This window comes from Scylla paramamosain, chromosome 16, assembly GCF_035594125.1.
Source record: "Scylla paramamosain isolate STU-SP2022 chromosome 16, ASM3559412v1, whole genome shotgun sequence".
Lineage (NCBI taxonomy): Eukaryota > Metazoa > Arthropoda > Malacostraca > Decapoda > Portunidae > Scylla > Scylla paramamosain.
In genome coordinates, this window is record NC_087166.1 from 4837501 (window position 1) to 4856477 (window position 18977).

Consider the following 18977-nt stretch of genomic DNA (forward strand, 5'->3'; position numbering starts at 1 on the left):
TAAAAGTTATCCGTAATTTGGTGATAATTTATATAAAATGTTTTGACATTTGGTAAATGATTTGACATTAATTTGTATTAACTATCTGGATGTCAACTGAACTACCACAGTGCCAGAAAAAAAATGTTATCCTCTGATACTACACTCATTCAAAACACATGACAGTGTATTAAGTCTTGAAGCCTTATTAACTTTCTAAAGCCTACTGTTCTTGACATCAGATAACTCTCCCGTGGCTTTGTTACCTGCCGATAGACTAGTTGCTCCAGAGTGCAGTTGCAGTGAACTCCCTCTGACTGTGTCATTCTGTCTTCAATGTTTTTTTTTTTTTTTTTTTTTCCATTCTTGTATACCTTATTTTTTGTTAGTAGCTTTTGTGCTTTATAGATTTTTTATACAGAACAAAGATCTCTAAATTTTTCTTACTTGTTATTTGATGAGTCTTAATTTTTAGATTGTGATGGTGATGGGATGGGGCAAGAGAGCAGGATCCCAAGACAGTACCATGGGAAGAAATATGGTTTCCAGAGTCCTTCGCTTCCTGTGCAGCAACACACCACATAACAGAGCAGATGTCTTCAGATACAACATAGATGCTGTCAAGTTAATATCTTGGTGTTTGTTTTGTTAAATATTTTTATGAGGCATTTGATTACCATAGCACATCATGGGTTTATTAAATCATCATCATGATTATTGATTGCTTAGATCATTTTAATTTACTGAAAGGTAGTTTAGCTACAACTACTTTTTGCAGTGACAACTATCATTTGTAAAATGGATGATAACTTTGTAAGTGATTTATGAGATAGTTACAGGATAGGAAATAAATCACAGCTAGTCACTTTAATAGGAATAATCATTTAGTGCTTGTATGACTCTATGAAAGACCAACAGATATGTTATTATTATTTTTATTCATTTTTTTATTTATTTTGTGGTGTGTGTGTGTGTGTGTGTTATTATATTTAAACATTGATAATTTTACCATCATTTTTAGGTCAGTGGTGGAATGCTGGAGAGCAGTGTTAACAGTCCCCTATGCAATTATTTATTCTTTAATGGAAGTTAGTGATGGAAGAAATAAGGAGCAAGAAGCTGGGCTAAACCTTCTAGGCATCATGCTTGCTAATGGATTGGCTCCCTACACTGAGGGTTCTGTAGCTGAAAAAACAAAGTAAGTATACAGTCATTTGTTTATGTGTAATGAGTTTCATTAATGTTGGTGTGATAAATTGATAGATTAATTTGTTCAGGTGTGCATCTCCATTAATATAAGTTTTGTAAAATGAAGAAAGCTATAGGTAAAATCATGAATAACATTGAATTTGTCTTGTAGAGTAGTTTTTTTGTGTTAAATTATATAGATATGAAACACCACTGATCATAATATAGGTAATGTAGTTCTGAGTGTGTTAAATTAAAAAGGAAACTTTTGTTAATATATTAAATTTCCAAGGAAGGTCAGTTGAATAATGAAAACTTTTGTCTTCTGCACAAATAAATGTTAGTTGAGTTTGTTTCAAGCAGAGAATATGCACCATTGAAATGTTCAATGGTTGGAATATGTTTCAGGTGTGAAAAGATATTATTGAAACTGCTTGAAGCTCACTATGCCAGTATTTATGGTGCCGCTGCTGAAGTGGTGGGCCTTGTGTTGAAGTTCCAGAGCTCCCATAGTGAAGGTGAGGTTATCTTTCACTTGCCTAAGGAGTGAAAGAATATTCATACCTATTAAAAATAAAGTTAATCTTAAATAGTATACAAAGTAGCTTCTTAGACTAATTTCTTATTTATTTTTTTTATGCAGAAAAATTGTGATCATGAAAGTACTAAGAGCATTTTTATTACTCCTTTCCTAGATTGTAATGAAACTTCATTTGAAGAAAATGTTGCAAGGAAAGTAATGGAAATGATGCATTCCAAGCAAGGACAAGGAATTACAGTAATATACAAGATACACCTGCATTTTCCAGCAGTCTTAAAAAGGTTTGTATTTTTCATAAGGAAATATATATTTCCTTGTTATATTTCATTGCATCTTATTTCATGTCATGTAGACATGTACTTAATTAATCCATACTTGATATCAGAAATAAAGATACTAATAATTATATATTTCAGGGTAATGAACAGGCTACTGAGTGTCTTGCCAAACTTGTATGGAATATTTTGCACCAGAGTTTTGGAATGTTTGGCATCTTACTCCTCATCCATGGAAGATATTTATTCACACCTTAAAGAGCATAATGTTCTTGGATTGCTGTCAAAAAAGTTAGTATAGATTGTATCTTGATATTGTATGTAATTGTTAGTATAGATTGTTCAGGAGCATGATATAACAGTGCTTTATTTTTTTATTAGTTGGCACTTACAAAAACATGCATGGTATTAAAGTTAATTTAAGCATTAAATTTGAAAGATGTACATACACATATGCAGAAGTGTTTACATTTGCTTTAAACTGAAATACAGGGATTTCAAGACACTTGTCCTGTAATTTTTTACTATTTCTTTTAACTTAGTTCAGGGACAGGGTTTTTTTTATTTTATTTATTTTTTTCTCCCTTAGCTGGTGCTCCTCCTACATAAAGCAAAATTAGGGGCAAACCTCACAGACTGAGAATGATTGTTAGTGATAGAAAAATAGTTTGATTGTTCACTAACACAGAAAGATGTGTATCCAGTTACATGCCTAATTATCTTGGTTACTAGTTCAGATCTAGAGGCAGTGACAGATATAACATAAAACATCCATTAATATTTTATTTTTACCACTAGTGACCTTTGTGTAGTCCAGTAAGTATAGAGGTCGGGGTCACAAAGGCCATCCAGTCTTCCCAGTATTAATCCTTTAAAGGCTGATCTAGAGGCAGTGACAGATATAACATAAAACATCCATTAATATTTTATTTTTACCATTAGTGACCTTTGTGTAGTCCAGTAAGTATAGAGGTAGGGGTCACAAAGGCCATCCAGTCTTCCCAGTATTAATCCTTTAAAGGCTGTATCTATCAAAAAGTAGTACTGACATCATCGATACACCTATATTATGTGTATTTTACATTGTCAGGCATGAAATATGGTAATTTAGTCTTGATTGAACTGAATATCATTTGTCATTATATTTTATGGACAATTTAACATAGATCAAACTGAATGTCATTTATCATTATATTTATGAATGCTTGAGATAAGTTTTCTACAATGGCAATAATTTAATTCAGAGAGGAATCCACTCAGCTGGTGTCCCTTGAGTTGGTCAATGCCGTGCTGCCCCGCCTCACCCCCTCACAGGTGTTGTACTTCCTGCCAGGAATTACAGGATTTGCCTCACACCCGGGAGCAAAGTGTCGTGAAATGATGTATGATATTTTGTTTTGGATATATGATAATTTCAGGTAAGTGTAATAACTTATTTAGTTTTATGTATTTCTGTCTTACGATAATGTATTACAGCATGTTTATTTATATCTAATACTAATGACTGATTAATTTTTTAGGGAGAGTTCTGATAGTGAAGGAAGCCAAATTGAAGCTAAGACAAGAGTTAGTTTATTACAAGCTGTTAAGGAGAAAGATGCTGCATTGCGACAAACTGTCCTGAACTTTTGGCTGGAACGTAAGTTTGATCATGAAATAGCAAAGAGGTGTGTGTGTATGAATTACTTGCATGAGATATTTTGCCTGAATTAAGAGCATTATGTTTTGTGAGAGAGAGAGAGAGAGAGAGAGAGGGGTCTGTAGAATTCTTGTTTTTTTATTTAAGTTTATATAATTTTGGAAAGTTAAAAGAATACTAAGCTTATGTACTTCAAGTAGAACATTTTCTTTTCCTTCTTTATGTGTCTTAAAAAGTTATTCTTTAGTACTTAAAATGTTTTAATATCACATTTTTCTCAGGCTTCCAAGACATGGTTCTGCATGATCGGGTCCTGCACATCCTAAAGATGATATACAGCCCAGAGACTGAGGACTCCTTTCTAGAACTGGCTATGTACATTATTCTGGAAGCAACAAGATACTCTGCCGACTATCAGCGAGACATTTTCCAACATCCACTAACCCTCTGCAAATTCAGAGTCAGTGGTTTAGCAATTTTTTAAAAACATACCTCATGTTACTTCATATTGTTGTTGTTTAATTAGGAAAGAAAGACATCTGTAGCAGGGAACTGCATTTTGGTACCTCTTACATAATTTCTGTGATTTCAAATTTCTGATTCATCCAACATACTTGAAAGTTAAAAGTAGATTCAGCTGAAATGCATGAATCCCATCCAGTGAATTCTGAGGGCTCCTACCATATCCTATTAAAGATCATACTCTACAAGTTGATTTTTTCTTAGGAAATGAAAGTGAGCACTGCTTGGAGAGCGCGCCATGCCTCTATGATTCCACTTTTCATGGATACTCAAGTCAGCAGTGACTCAAGTCTGAGAAGCTTAACCCAGAGTAATGAGGCAGAGGATGATGTGGATGGTCCTAGAGGAGTAGCTGCAACACAGGCTAATGTCTTCTCAGCCACACAGCAAACTGGTACTGCTGTTGCACTATTAAGTTATCAGAGAGAGTTCAATTTATTGTCATTCAAGTAGAACAGAAATTTAAATGTAATAGTAATTTGAGGTACTTTACTGGCTAATTTAAAGGAGTTTGATCATATAGGATTGCAACTAATGTCATTTATCCACATTTTACATGAATGTTTCATATTGGTATGTTTTTCATATACACTAGCAACACTTCATATCTCCAGGTGGAACATTTAATTGGGTCACAGAGTCTACATTTGACACTTCACTGGCAGACATGGAGTATGCAGCCACCCATGCACCAATCCATGGGTCTGCTAGTGGACCCATGTTCAATGTGGGTGCTCATGGTAAGTTTCTCTCTCTCTCTCTCTCTCTCTCTCTCTCTCTCTCTCTCTCTCTCTCTCTCTCTCTCTCTCTCTCTCTCTCTCTCTCTCTCTCTCTCTCTCTCTCTCTCTCTCTCTCTCTCTCTCTCTCTCTCTGTAAAAATAAAATTAAAACTAACACTATGAAGTACAAAAGGGAATGAAGAGTCGGATTTGCCTCTTTCTTGTTCTTTTGGAGTGTACTGTATAAGACAACACTTGAATCATTCTAAAAAAAGACACAAAAAACTGAGTCATCCTATACATGAGATAGAAAAACAATGACCTTAAAGTTTTACACAAAATACTTTTGTAAATAAACAACAACTTTACATTACTACTTTTGGGGAAGTTAGGCATAGTAAAATAGGAATCTGTTTTGAGAAAATGCACTGAAAGGTATTCCTGTTTAAAAGTGTGTAAACAAAATTTAATGTAGTTCAATCCTCTGTTGGCATTGTATACAAACAGACAAAGCAGGAGGCTGTGCGAATATTCTCCAGTTTCCTCAAAGCTAAAGAATGAGCTATATAAAGATCTTCAAGGCATGGAACACCAAGCTAAATGGCAAAGGAAAGCAAATGGGAGAAATGAATCTTTCCAGCTTGCAATGTTGTATAGGGACAAAGTCCATATACTGAGAAAAAAACTCAAGAATGTCAGTGTATCTGATCAAGAAACATAATGTAAAGAAAATTGCAATCAACAGCCTGACACACACAGGAGGCCCAAGGCAATGGTTTGTTTTTGTTTAGTAAAACATTGTACTGCACATAATTTTATACTATCTTTGAGAATTTTATTTTAGGTTTAGTTGTGCATGTGAAGATGGTACCTTATTACTGGTAATACATTCAGGGTATTTTATTTGTTTTACTGGTATATCACCTCAGTTGTCTGTTGCTTACTGACCTAAACTTCACACATGGTTTAGTAGTTTGGGGTTGTCTTATACCATTGATATCAGCTAAAACCATTAAATTCAGATTGAAATTTGGGGGTTGTCTTACCTGAAAGTCATTGTATCCACTGAAATATATGGCATATAAGAGAAAATAAAAGGCAATAACAATGTACAGCATCAGCAGATGAAGTGGTGCCCTGCCATTTAAAATCAGTAAGTGCCTCTTAACTATATCCTCTATAAAGTGTACATGCTCTCACCCAGGTCCAAATAATGAAAACAATGACAACACCTCTGTACCTAAAGGCCACATGAGGCTGCAGGGTTAAACTTTTCTTCCAGAATTTGCCCACATGCGTGTTCTTGTCCTGTGGAGTTTAAAGATCCACTATTTTTTCACTAAAATAACAAAAATAGTCAAGATCACTACAAGCAGGGTGGAGGAGGGCCTGTATCATTGCCCTGAGACAAGGAGGAATTGTTAATGAGACTACTGCCTGTGTTAGGCTCTGTAGAGCTACTATCTTTCGCATTTTCACTGCCCACAAAGGTCTGTATGAGAATGAAGATATGTTAAGTGATGTCATGAAGGCATTTCAATTTTTGTGTTGTTGCCCTGAAGTCTGTCAACCAGTCACCAAGAGGCTGCTGGGCTAAAAGTTGCTTCTCCCTAAATGAAGGGAGGGTTTTCACTGTCTTAACATGTGGCAAGTATAGTCTTATTTAATGATGCTTGCTCTTTGGCAACCTTTTCTCATGCCTACCGTAATATTTCATAGCAAGAAGCTTTTCTTGCACACTTGACAATATTAACCCCTAAATGTTGAACACTATATATCACTATAGATTTTGTCTATGATGTTTGTGTATGAGGCCAGCAATCTGTACACACATGTATGTATGTATGTATCTTTTTCATAACACACAATATGATTATATATCTTCTTTTATTCATTGCAATTTTTACAAATAGTTATTCTGATTCCTCAAAGAACATATATGCCTGTTATTACTCACTTACAATTCACTTTGAATTTGGTTTTGAGGATTATCATTAGTAATATTTTGGCCACAGACAGTTTATAAGAAATAATAAAATTTCAGGTAAAAAGAATATGAATCGTTACAAGAAATCAAGTATAGGAAACACTCGCATGCAGCCAGCAGAAACAAGTACTACAACAGGTAAGTATATAGACTTCTAGCATTTTGAAATTAGAAACCTTTTATTTCCATACTTTTTGTTGTTGTTTTTTAATATATACCTTCAGATTTCAGATCCCTTATAATGTGTCATCATGGTTGTCAACCATTGTGGTAACTAGTATTACCACTGAAACAGGGAGTGCCTATAAGATTTATGAAAAGTACTGAAAGTAAACTGATCATTATATTTTCCAAAGATGAGGGATCATAATTTATGCTAAATTGTATTATGATATCCTCTTGCATATTTTCTGTTCAGTAATGACATGATGCTAAGATTCTTATTTTACTGAAAGGTTTGACATACACTGTATTTATTACCGCTTTTCTTGCATATAAAGCAGGGATTCAGCTAATGTTGTGATAAGAATATAAGTAAATTGGTATTTATTAATACCTTATAGCAAATTGATAAGAAATGTATAAGGATCCAAAGTTGGTGTAATGTATGTATTGTTACACTAAATAAAATTGTGGTATATGTGAAATTGATACATGAACAAATGAAAAGCTGCTCTATTCTACAGATTCTGGAAACATACAGTCAAAGTTGTTGAGGAAACGTTTCTACAAAGATCAGGATCGGGAGAAGCAGACCATTTTCTTTGCAAAGCAGGAAGAACGACGAAATAAGATGAGAGCAACCCTTGAAATGGAGAGGAAATTACGCAGAGAGGCGCAGGTGAGGAGGGGATGATTGGAAAATTGGCCACTATTGTGGGATACTAAAATATTCATACTTTAGTACATGAATGTCAAGTAGCATATTCAGTTATATATTTGTTTATTTAATCATCCATCATATTTTCAGCTACTTTTTATTGTTTTTTTTCTTCAGGCAAGTTTACTTGTTAATAATTTTCTTTGTTTTCTGCACATCAGGTGACAATGTACCGGCAGTATCGTGTTGGAGAGCTCCCAGATATTCAGATTCCTCACCGGGCTCTGATTGCTCCTCTCCAAGCCTTATCTCAGGTATTAAGACACATTTTACAGTATATAAATATTACACTTACGTATACTTTAGTTGAGATAATGTGAAAGAGCCAAAAAATATTTGGGAAACAGATAGTAATGTTAGTTTATATGAACATCTACATAGTGTGAAAGAAGCATTTATGACCAAAAATAACAAAAATGAATCTCTGTTATTTTAAATACTTGTATTATTGAATGACAATAATAATAAAATATGTATTTTTTTATTCTTGTCTAATTTGCTTAAGGATAACTGCATTCTTTTATACAGCGGGATAATAAAGTTGCTCAGCTGCTGTTTGATGTGGTGGTGCAAGCAGTTGTGGATAATGCAGACAGCTTGATGACTCGTGGAGAGAAGGACACCTGGATACAACAACTGCATGATTCTGTCAATGTTATCATAGCAAACAGTTACATGTGCCATCCAGACATGCTGCGGACTGTCCTTCATCTTGTTATCAATAATGACATATTAGTCAGTCCAGATGCACTGGCTGCTGGTAAGAACACTGCACATTTATATTTAACATTTCTTTTGGGACTGGGACCTCAGTGTTTTTTCCCTTGGCCAGTGCCCCTCTTACTTAAAGGGAAAAGAAAAATTCCCTTCAGTATTATTCTGTTTGAAAGACACCTTTGTGTTATGCAATTTATTAGTTATCTTGATATATGAACTCTTAGGAACACTGATCATAGAGTACATCAGGAAATATCAAAATTTCAATAACAAATGAAGGTATAAATATTTCAGTCTGCTTAGGAGGCCATTTGGAAGCTTTAGGTGTTTTGGTCTTGGAAAGACAAATGCTGTTGTCCCAGAAGGGGTTAGGAAGAGATCTTCCTCCACCACAGAAGAAGCTGAAGACTCATTTAAATAGCCAATTGGATACTTCCACATGGATTAATATGGCAGAGTAAGTAATTAATTGGCTTTTTTGTTATAACATGCCATATATATATATATATATATATATATATATATATATATATATATATATATATATATATATATATATATATATATATATATATATATATAAGAGAAATTTAAATAACTTTTCAACATCCATACTATTTTTCTTACAGATATTTAAAGTGCAGATAGAGGAAATGGTTTTGAGAGGACTTATTGCATTTTCAACATGAGTAATTCCTTGATCCATCACCACATAACATGCTCATGGAATATTCTATACAAAAGAGTGTTGTGTTTATAATACATAAATATATACCATTCAGCATTTCTGTAGATTATTTATAACTAAATTTCTATGCCATCATATACAGTCAACATTTTTATAGATTATTCATAACTAAATATACACTGTCATATGCTCTTAAAGTCCATTTTGTTGAGTAAAATGGGAAGTTATAATTTTAAAAGCATACCCTGATTAATGATTCTTCTTTTCATTCAGGTTGTATAAGAGCCTTAGTATGTGGGATGTAGTGCGTGGCATAATTCATAGTAAACTAGGAAGAATCAAACCTGAAACAAGAGAAGCCTTAGAAGCTGAGGCTACTAATGACTCTGTGCAAGCTTTCATCATTTACCGCACTGCTCTCAACACCCAGTGGCCAGAGGAACCAGACCCAGCTGAGGTGAGCTGTTGACTGTTCATTTTTTTTCTGTTATGTAATTTGCATCATGATGTTTTGAAAGATTCTCCATTTTGTATCATTCTATCTGTTTATCTATCTATATATCATTCTGTGCAAAAAGTAAATAAAATAAATCAACAGCGCATTCTGCTTTTTCTGGATGTCTCCCAAATGTATGGGAGAAAGTTAAGTGTAAGATGAAGACATAATACTGGCAAACAGCATAATATACACTTATCAGAATGAAATGTATTATATTTATTGAAAGACAAGTTTTAGACTAGAAAATGTGGTATTTTGATACTTATATATTCTTTTTTATGTTTTTAGGTACATTTGTGGGAGGAATGCTATGCATCATGTGCTGCAAAGCTTGGACAATGGTCAGAACTAGAAAACTTTGTGGAAAATCGGCTTCTAAAGGATGAGGCAGGACAGGTATCACTGAATCAGGTGTGGACCCTTCCTCGCCCCGCTGTTAGTGTCCTTCCTTCCATAGTTAATTCCAAACTGATGAATATCTTAGATGGCTCAGAAATTGATAGGAATCTGAATGCTTTCATTGATAGTGCTCTTGGGGAACCAAACCACAGAGATTTGTTGGAAAGCACACTGCCTCTTCCGCTAGCCATCATGTCAGCACATCAACAGAAGATGGCACAAGCTCGACACTATATTACTTTAGCCACATCAAAAGTTCTTCTTACTCTTGCTCAGTCCTCTTTGTTAACTCCTAAGCCTCTTACAGGTACTGTAAGGGACATACAACTAATCACTGAGCTTGGAGAGTTCCTAGAAACATTAGATTATACTCATAATGAAAACTATCCAAACAAAGTAAGAAAAACAGTAAAGAATTGGAAGACCCAAGAGACATGTCTTACTGATTCTTCAGTGTTAATGCAGTTTTTGTCATCACATAGAGAACTTTATTGTCAATTTCTAGAAAAGGAATTACCTCAGGATTGCCTTGAGGATATTCAAAAGCTCATGAAAGATGCTAAAGCCTCTCTTCATAAGTCTGTTATCAAGACTGCACTAATGAATAAAAATTATCATTTGGCAAACAGACATTTGAAGAAGTTAAGACCACTGTGTGAAGATGATGAAGAACTTGCTAAATTCTATTTCCTCATGACAGAAACAAATATTCAAAGAGGCCGCAGTAGACCTCAGAATCGTCTGCAGTACCTAGTAGAGGCTTGGGTAAAGTTTTTAGGTAAAGTTACTTCAATGCCAGTTCTAGAACAGGATGCAACAATAGAAACTGAGTATCTAAAGCTAGAAAGTTCCTTGTGTGTTGAAATTTCTGAAGCCATGAAGGAGATGGGAAACTCATGGCAAGAAGATGATAAATACATAAAAAGTTTAGCAGGGAAGTTCCCTAATGCCAAAGATAAATCATCATGGTATAAAGAGCTCCTTTGTTGCAGCTACAAAAGCTTAAAGTTAGCTGTAAATTGTGGTGAAGAAAAGTTGATGCAACTAAACAATATGTATGAAGGAGCACATTCTCAGAGCAAAGATATTTACATGACCTTAGCCAAATACTGTGAAGATTGTTTAGAAAAATGGAAAGAGAGCATTGATGTCTCAGATTATGCAGACTCCCTTGTCATGTCTGTCCTGAGAGCCATGTCACTAGGATCACGTGAGGCACATTTTCACTTCCCTCGTGTAATCAATTTGATGAGTGATGATTCAAGTCTAGTGGCAACTTTTAAGAAAGAAGCTAAGAAAGTACCTGTTTGGATGTTCCTGCTGTGGATCAGTCATATCTTAATATATGTTGACAAGTTGTCAGGTGAAGCTTTGCAGCCAATTGTTGAGAAATTAGCCCTGGAATATCCTCAGGCCATTGTCTATCCATTCAGGATCAGCATGAAGCAGTATGACTTTTCAGGGAGTGTTGGAAAAGCTGCACAGTCAATGTGTCAGAGAGTTGAGTCTTCACTTTGTAAAAACAGTCTGTTTCATCATTTTGTTACTGCCATGTCACTGATAGTTGTGCCAGAAAATACCTTGAAAAAGTCTTTTAAGAAGATCCTGCTTATAAAGAATAAAGAAGACATTGAAGTTGCCTTAAACAATTTAGTGGCTGACCACTTAAAGGTAAATAATAGATCTACCAGAGGCATGGCAGGAGAAAAAGGAGAAGTATTTTGTAAAGTTGGCAAGCTTAAGAAAGATCTTAATGTGGCTCTAACTAAAGAATTTGGTGGCAAAATGGAAGAATTCAAGAGAATGCCTGTAGAAGAAATAAAGAAGAGATTATATAGCATTAGAACTGTAGTGAACCAAAGAAGAAAAGAAAATGTACCAAACCAATTAAAGGCTTACTCTCCTTGGTTAGCCAACTTTCAAGCTTCAAAACACTCTGATGTGCTTGAAATTCCAGGTCAGTATTCAGGAGTGTCTAAACCTTTGCCAGAATACCATGTTAATATATCAAGCTTTGATGAAAATGTCATGCCAATGCAGTCACTGCGAGTTCCTCTCAGAATAGTTATAAGAGGAAGTGATGAAAAGGACCATAAATATTTAGTAAAGTGGGGTGAGGATCTTCGAACAGATCAGAGAATGCAACAGGTGTTCACTCTTATGAACTCTGTATATTCTAGTTCTCCATTATGTGCTCATACATCATTCCACCCCTCTCTGGACACTTACCAGGTTATTCCACTCTCCTCAGAAGTTGGAATGTTGAAATGGGTGGAATCTACTCAGCCATTGCTAGGCTTTATAAAGGATTCATTAAAAGAGGGTGAAGCAAAATGTTTAGATGAAGCTGAAACATTTTACAGGACAGAAGAACCATGGGATTTCCATAAAAAAACAACAGATAAGAGACGAGTGAAGAAGTACGAAGATGTTGTCAATAGGATCCCATGGGACATCTTAAGGCGAGGCCTAGCAAGGCTATCAAACAGCAGTGAAGGATTCTTTTCTTTACGAAGTCTGTTTGCAAACAGCTATGCTACCATGTGTGTATCTCATTGGCTCCTTGGGATTGGTGACCGTCATTGTGGGAATACTTTAGTGAGCTTGAAAACTGGCAGAGTAGTGGGCATTGACTTTGGACATCATTTTGAAACAGCTGTCCAGGTACTTCCTTTTCCTGAGCTTATGCCATTCAGACTTACACCTCAAATAGTAAATGTTTTTCAGCCTCTGGGTCCTGTTGGCATGATAAAGGATGTAATGGTAGCTGTTTTAGGAACTCTCCAGGAATCCCGCCATGTGATTCTTTCAGTTTTAGAAGCATTTGTGAAAGAGCCAACAGAAGATTGGAAAGAGTTTGTCAGGGAACTGGAGGGAAATTTAGATGAAAGCAAAATAGAAATGTTCTCTGAAGAACGCATGAGACGCCTCAAGGAAAAACTCACTGGGTTCAATCCTGCATATGTCACAGTTTGGGCACTGTCAAAGAACAAAGCTGTCAGGAGAGATCCTACTGCCTTTGAAGAACTTAAAAAAGTAGTTCTTGGCTTAAATTGTGAAAGTGCACGAGCAAACATGGATAGGACAGGTCTCACCATTCATCAGCAAGTAGATATTCTCTTGGAGCAGGCAACAGACCCAAATATACTTGGACGAACTTGGGTGGGTTGGAGTCCGTTCATTTAAATAAAAAAGTGTTGCAGTGGTATCATGTATGAATGCCAAGGAAATGGATATTTACTACTAGAATTTTACCAGGTGTAAATGGAGTTTACTGTAATTGATTATAAATTCAAATAAATTTATTGAAAAGCTATTGAGATACATTGAGATCATGCCATCTGAATGCAGTTCAGGTGTATGTAATATTGTAATCCTTTTCTAATTTGAATCTGTATAATAAGGACTTTGAATAATTCAACCTGTTTCAGGCCATTTCAAAAATTTTAACTCTATAGTTTGAATCAAAGTTAAAATTTTCCAGGTCTTACTGCACTGTTCTCCATTCAAAGGGAAAAATCAGTTTCTTTTCTTTCAATTGGTGCAGTTCATGTAATAACCCTGCTGCACAGTGGCACCAGCAATATTTTACATTCTCACCATCATTACCCTTAGGGAATAAAATTTTATAGTTTATTCACTTTTCACGAATGATCATTATTTGCAGAAATTGTGAAAACAAGTGTAGTGTAAAGCTTTTGTTCACATATAAAGACTACTGAATACAATGATGCATTCAGATATTACTTAGAAAGTGATGGAGAAAAGAAAAAAAAGATTTTTGGGGAAATTTTGTCTTGGTTGCTGGAACACAACAGAACATTCAACACATTTCCCTCCTTCCCTCCCTTCATCTCTCACTCCCATGCCACAGCCTTTTATTCTTGGGTATGCAGGAAGAAGTTAATTCATGTTTCTAGTCTGGGGAGCTTGGAGTGCTTGGGAAAGACAAAATTATTTAAAAATTGGGGCACAAGGTATATTTTATGTTGTGTCTGAAGTGAAAGCTTGATGTTATTTCACTTATAACACTACTAATAGTTAATTATATATATAAAAAAAAAAGATAACATAAGATGGCAACCATGGAGAGAATTAAGTTTTGGTCAGGATGCCCAAAAAAAAAGACAACACTTGGCAATTAAAATAAAAAATGAATAAAAAAGAAAGGAAGAAAACTTTGCCAGAAAGTAAAATTTACTTATTTAATTTTTTCTAATGCTTTACCTTTGTTGTAAGAGATAATCTCTCCAGACTCATAATTTCTTGGAATTACCTTCTTAGTTTTAAAATGTAATGTAATAGGCAATGCTGATATATTCCAGGTATAGTTAAAAATTTTATTGGGTATACATTCATTAATCTTGTAGTGAAACATATTATAGAGTATGTACAAGATATATCTACAAATGTACAGTTTCTTATGCATTACATAAATGCCTCATTACAGCTTTTTGCACTAGCATGTAATTTTCCAAGTGTGACATGTAGAATTATACACAATGATCAAGAGATGAACCCTTCAAGATGTGTTTTTTTTTTTCTTTTATATAAAGTTACATATTGCATATTGATATGGTGTTATCTGATTAGAATTTACATTGTGAACATATTTTCATAACTGTACAAATTTTTATATAAAAAATATCACTTTATGTATGTTTTTTTTAATATCTACAGTATAAATATTTACAGAAAATGTGCATGAAAGCAGGTACTGAACCCAAGCATTGTTCACCAGTGCATACAATTTGACACCTTATTCCAATTGAATTATACAGGCAATGACAGAACCAGCATTTTTTTCTTTTTCTTAACTAAGAACAGCTTAAGATTTCCTTTATAGACATTTAATATTGCAAAACAATCCCAACTGTTGACAGTGACGAACATTGCTGGCATTGTTCAGCATATAGGAGCCAACCACCCTAGGTGGTTGCCTCAAACGTGATATAATTTCTTTGGCTTAATCAGTAACGTGTAATACATACAAAAGTGCATATAAAAATAATGTAACATGTATGAAATGAGGATGATCATGATATGATTCTGAGGATGAAACTTACCCAAGAACATTTAGTTGCATAAGTTAAATACTTCTCTCTGTTTATTCTAGATGAAAGTGAATATAGCTAATGTACACTACTGAAAGACTTCAGTGCTGCTACAGAAATTGAGCATGGCACTTATACCCAGAACTTCACTTTAATATAGTGAGATATTAGCAATAGTGGGGAGAGGTCAGCAAAACAAAATCATAATTCAAGTTGAGCATCTGTGAGTACACAGACTGATGTGTGCTTTTAGGAAACTGATATTAGGAGACAACCATTGAATGCTGGATGCAAGTCTTTGAAATGAAACTTGCATTAATTTCATCCTTGATAAGATGTATCTGAAAACATGAAAAGTTAAAAGAATGATTTGAAATTAATAGAAAACATGACTGCTATCAGAATTTTGTGTCTGTACTTTCAAAAGCTGGATTTTCTATACAATTATCCTTAGTTATTTCAACATGGTTCAGTTCTTCTTCTGTCACACGGCAAGATTTACAGCAGGGAAGAGAAAGGCAACAAGCATCATATGGCTGGAGAGAATGCAAGGGCTTCGGTAGCCAGTCCCAAGTTTGCAAGAAACCTGGAAGTATGCTTCGCTTTTTGGCTTGAATAATGTTGATAATAACCACTATGACAAGAAGCACAACAATGGGAATGCCAACGATAGCCAGGACTAATGGACCACCTGGAAATAAAAAAATAAAATAAAATAAGATTATAATAATGACTATATGTTTTTTTATTTGTTTGCATTTAAGTATTGGATTTGTGTTGAAAAGAAAGAAAGAGAGAGGGAAAAAAAAAGCAGTGTAAGAGATGCTGTGACGAAACAACATCTCTGTATTTTTTATTCCTTTGGTGAGATAGGGTACGTTTTCTGGTCGTGCCAGTTCCCTTAGATGGGGGATCTCAGTCTTGTATATAGGTTGATGGCTTAATCAAATAATAATATGTACTGACAAAGCAAAACTTGTTTCAACTTAAATAATTATACTTTCAATTTCAATCTTATTTGTATTTTTAAAAAGTATTAACATGAAATTTTGTAAAATCAACATTAATATTCATTTGTTGATGACTCATTATAAGATCACTGATTATTCTAATAATGTAATAGTGATTTTGTGTTTAAAAGTAAAGTTGTAGATAACAAATACTTACCTAGGGAAAGGATGAAGACAAATCCAGGAAGGAAGAAGAACATAATAAACAGATAGAGGACAGCAAACCAGCGATACTTGGCAGTTGTCTCTCCCAGTTTCTTAGCAAGAGGGATTGGGAACCTCATGAATGGAATTGGATAGAAGAGCATAATTCCAAATATATTGAAGAACAAATGTACCAAGGCAATCTGAAAGAAATAATTACACATGTAGTGCAGTCAGTGTACCTTAAATATGAGTACAGTATTAACTTGCTTAGATGAAGAACACATCTGGATACATTTAAACATGTTCAAAACAATCAATTATAACCAATTTCATTGCTATATGGCTAATGTAAGAGCAGGTCCTACCTGAATGGCATTAACAAGGGTTGGCCCACTGCCTGCCATGGAAGCAAGAAGAGCTGTAGTGGTAGTTCCAATGTTGCTCCCCAGTGTAAGAGGATAGGACCTTTCAATGGTAATCACTCCGATACCTGAATAAAAACAAGAATGTAACTTTAAATGTCCTTACTGTCTCTCATACATATTTTGCAGTTTATGCAGAAATACGAGTATTAGCATATGAAATAAACAATGTTCAAGTAAAAGATAAATATTGTACAATTAGCAAATCATATCATCAGCTTCACATTCAAAATTACTTATTACTCATTAACAAAGCTCATGAGTTACACAACACTGACCAATGAGAGGAGTGAGTGTTGAGGTGAAAATAGAAGATGACTGAACAATGAAGGTCATGAATGCTCCAACAAGGATGGCAATGTAGCCAGTGATCCATGGCACATAGGGAACCTCAGCATTGATTGTCTTCTTTATGATGATTGCCATTTTACCTGTAAGAATAAAATGTGTATTTTAAGTGTTATTTGTTAATTATCATGCATGTATATGACTGTTTATAATGGTTTTGAGAACTGTTTTTACTAATTAAAAAATCACTAGTACCAACCTTTCATCATGGAGTTGAGGATTTTGACAATAATGATCAGTGCTGTGCAGAGGATTATCAAAGATCCAATCAACAGAATAATTCCAATCTGTGTGTCTGTAAGGGAGGTGTTATAGAAAAGGAAATTGCAAGTTCCATCAGGATCCTTGACACAGCTCTCAATGGAAGTTGCAGGTGTGCTGATAGAGGCCTCGGTAGTTAGAGCTGTCACTGCAGTTGTAGCTTCTGAAGACTTCTTCTTTTTGGCACAAGATGTCTTAATGAGACTGGTTGCATTTTCTAGACATCCTCCAACACTCCAGTCCATCAGCACATGCTTGTCCAGCTACAAAATTATAGTTTCAGTTTAGTGGGTGTTTCATGTATGGCACTAAAAACTAATTACCTAATTACAATTATCCAAAGATATTAATTAATTGTATTATGTTATATTGTCCATGACACTGTGAACTGTGATTCACCTCAGTAGTTGTGGTGCAGTATGGTAAAGTGCCCTCTGGCCACTTACCTGCAGTGTGAACACTCACCTGAATAACAAGCTTTGTGAAGGGTTCTGTGATGACCTTTAGGATCTTGACCTCTCCTCCACCATTAAGCAGGGCACCAGAATTCACAATGACATCAGTCAATTTTTCTAGCAGACCTGTGTGGATGAATTTTATTAATTATTTTGATTTTTCATTGTTTAAATGTGATGTAAAGCATTTGATTTTTGTTGTTGGTAACAAGAAGATACATATTAAAGATATGTCATCATATTACACATTGCCTACACAGCCTGTAGTGTGTCAAAGTACATGATGATATTTTAAGTTTTTATATGAAATATCTAACAAGAAATATTTATTCATTCAAGCAGTATTGTCATGTAATTCCTATTGTACTCAGCAATATTACCTGTTGCAAGTTCAATGATGAGCAAGGTTATGACTGAAAGCCAGTTGAACATGTCATGGACAGTTGCTCCAGCAAATGCCCGCCTGAATTCATTTCTATCACCAACCTAGAATACATATAAATAAAGATAAAATAACATTGTATTCTTAAATGATAAAAAAAAAAGGATAATAACAATAATAATAATAATAATAATAATAATAATAATAATAATAATAATAATAATAATAATAATAATAAAACATGTTTAACCAAGAAATATATATTATTTATATATAACCTCTAATTTTTTGTTTATGTTGTTACCTTGTCACTGTGTTCTCCATTGGGCTCCTCCAATCACAACCTAATATCTGCATTTTGTACTATCGCTCCTCCTCAGGATCCCACAAAGCGGAGACGCCACTAGGGTTTTGTCTCTGCCACCCAGCACTTTTCATGTCTTTTCATAGACGTCCAACACTTCAGGAATTAAACAGCTCACGCAGGGAAGCTACATAACGCCTGATTTCTCTGAAATTTCTGACTGTGGCAAAGCAAACATAGTATTGCTCAATGCCTCAAAAACTCAGTTTCTCCATTTATCAACTCGACATGACCTTCAGGACAACTATCCCTCCTTCTTCAATGACACTCAACTGTCCCGTTCTTCTATATTAAACATTCTCGATATGTCCTCTACTAGTACTCTAAACTGGAAACTTCACAATTCATCTGTACTTAAAACAGCTAATATGAAGCTAGGCATTCTGAGTCTTCTCACCTCACCCCCGCAGCTACTAGCTCTGTACGGGCGTCATATCTGTCCATATATGGAATATTCTTCACATGTATGGAGAGAAGTGGGTCCATTCATGCCGCTCTTTT

General features: G+C 34.7%; 2 protein-coding genes across 4 annotated transcripts in view; one reads left to right on the forward strand and one right to left on the reverse strand.

The window, feature by feature from the left end:
* Positions 1–14688, forward strand: part of LOC135107911 (DNA-dependent protein kinase catalytic subunit-like) — a 35948-nt gene extending 21260 nt beyond the window's left edge. Inside the window, exons 34-50 of the mRNA XM_064018290.1 lie at positions 455–603; positions 1001–1177; positions 1576–1685; positions 1863–1989; positions 2125–2274; positions 3228–3401; positions 3504–3622; positions 3904–4082; positions 4349–4538; positions 4759–4884; positions 6908–6988; positions 7537–7691; positions 7892–7984; positions 8259–8490; positions 8742–8904; positions 9409–9592; positions 9923–14688. Of these exons, the coding sequence (XP_063874360.1) occupies positions 455–603; positions 1001–1177; positions 1576–1685; positions 1863–1989; positions 2125–2274; positions 3228–3401; positions 3504–3622; positions 3904–4082; positions 4349–4538; positions 4759–4884; positions 6908–6988; positions 7537–7691; positions 7892–7984; positions 8259–8490; positions 8742–8904; positions 9409–9592; positions 9923–13219 (5706 nt within the window). The 3' untranslated portion in view covers positions 13220–14688. The remainder of the gene's footprint in view (positions 1–454; positions 604–1000; positions 1178–1575; positions 1686–1862; positions 1990–2124; positions 2275–3227; positions 3402–3503; positions 3623–3903; positions 4083–4348; positions 4539–4758; positions 4885–6907; positions 6989–7536; positions 7692–7891; positions 7985–8258; positions 8491–8741; positions 8905–9408; positions 9593–9922) is intronic.
* LOC135107913 (sodium-dependent phosphate transport protein 2B-like) overlaps positions 14360–18977 on the reverse strand; it is a 35637-nt gene continuing 31019 nt past the window's right edge. For all 3 annotated transcript variants that reach the window (XM_064018295.1, XM_064018296.1, XM_064018294.1), the window contains 7 exons: positions 18111–18216; positions 17741–17856; positions 17214–17538; positions 16945–17097; positions 16610–16734; positions 16255–16444; positions 14360–15778 (listed from right to left, as the gene is read on the reverse strand). In XM_064018295.1, coding sequence (XP_063874365.1) covers positions 15486–15778; positions 16255–16444; positions 16610–16734; positions 16945–17097; positions 17214–17538; positions 17741–17856; positions 18111–18216 — 1308 coding nt within the window. In that variant the 3' untranslated portion in view covers positions 14360–15485. The remainder of the gene's footprint in view (positions 15779–16254; positions 16445–16609; positions 16735–16944; positions 17098–17213; positions 17539–17740; positions 17857–18110; positions 18217–18977) is intronic.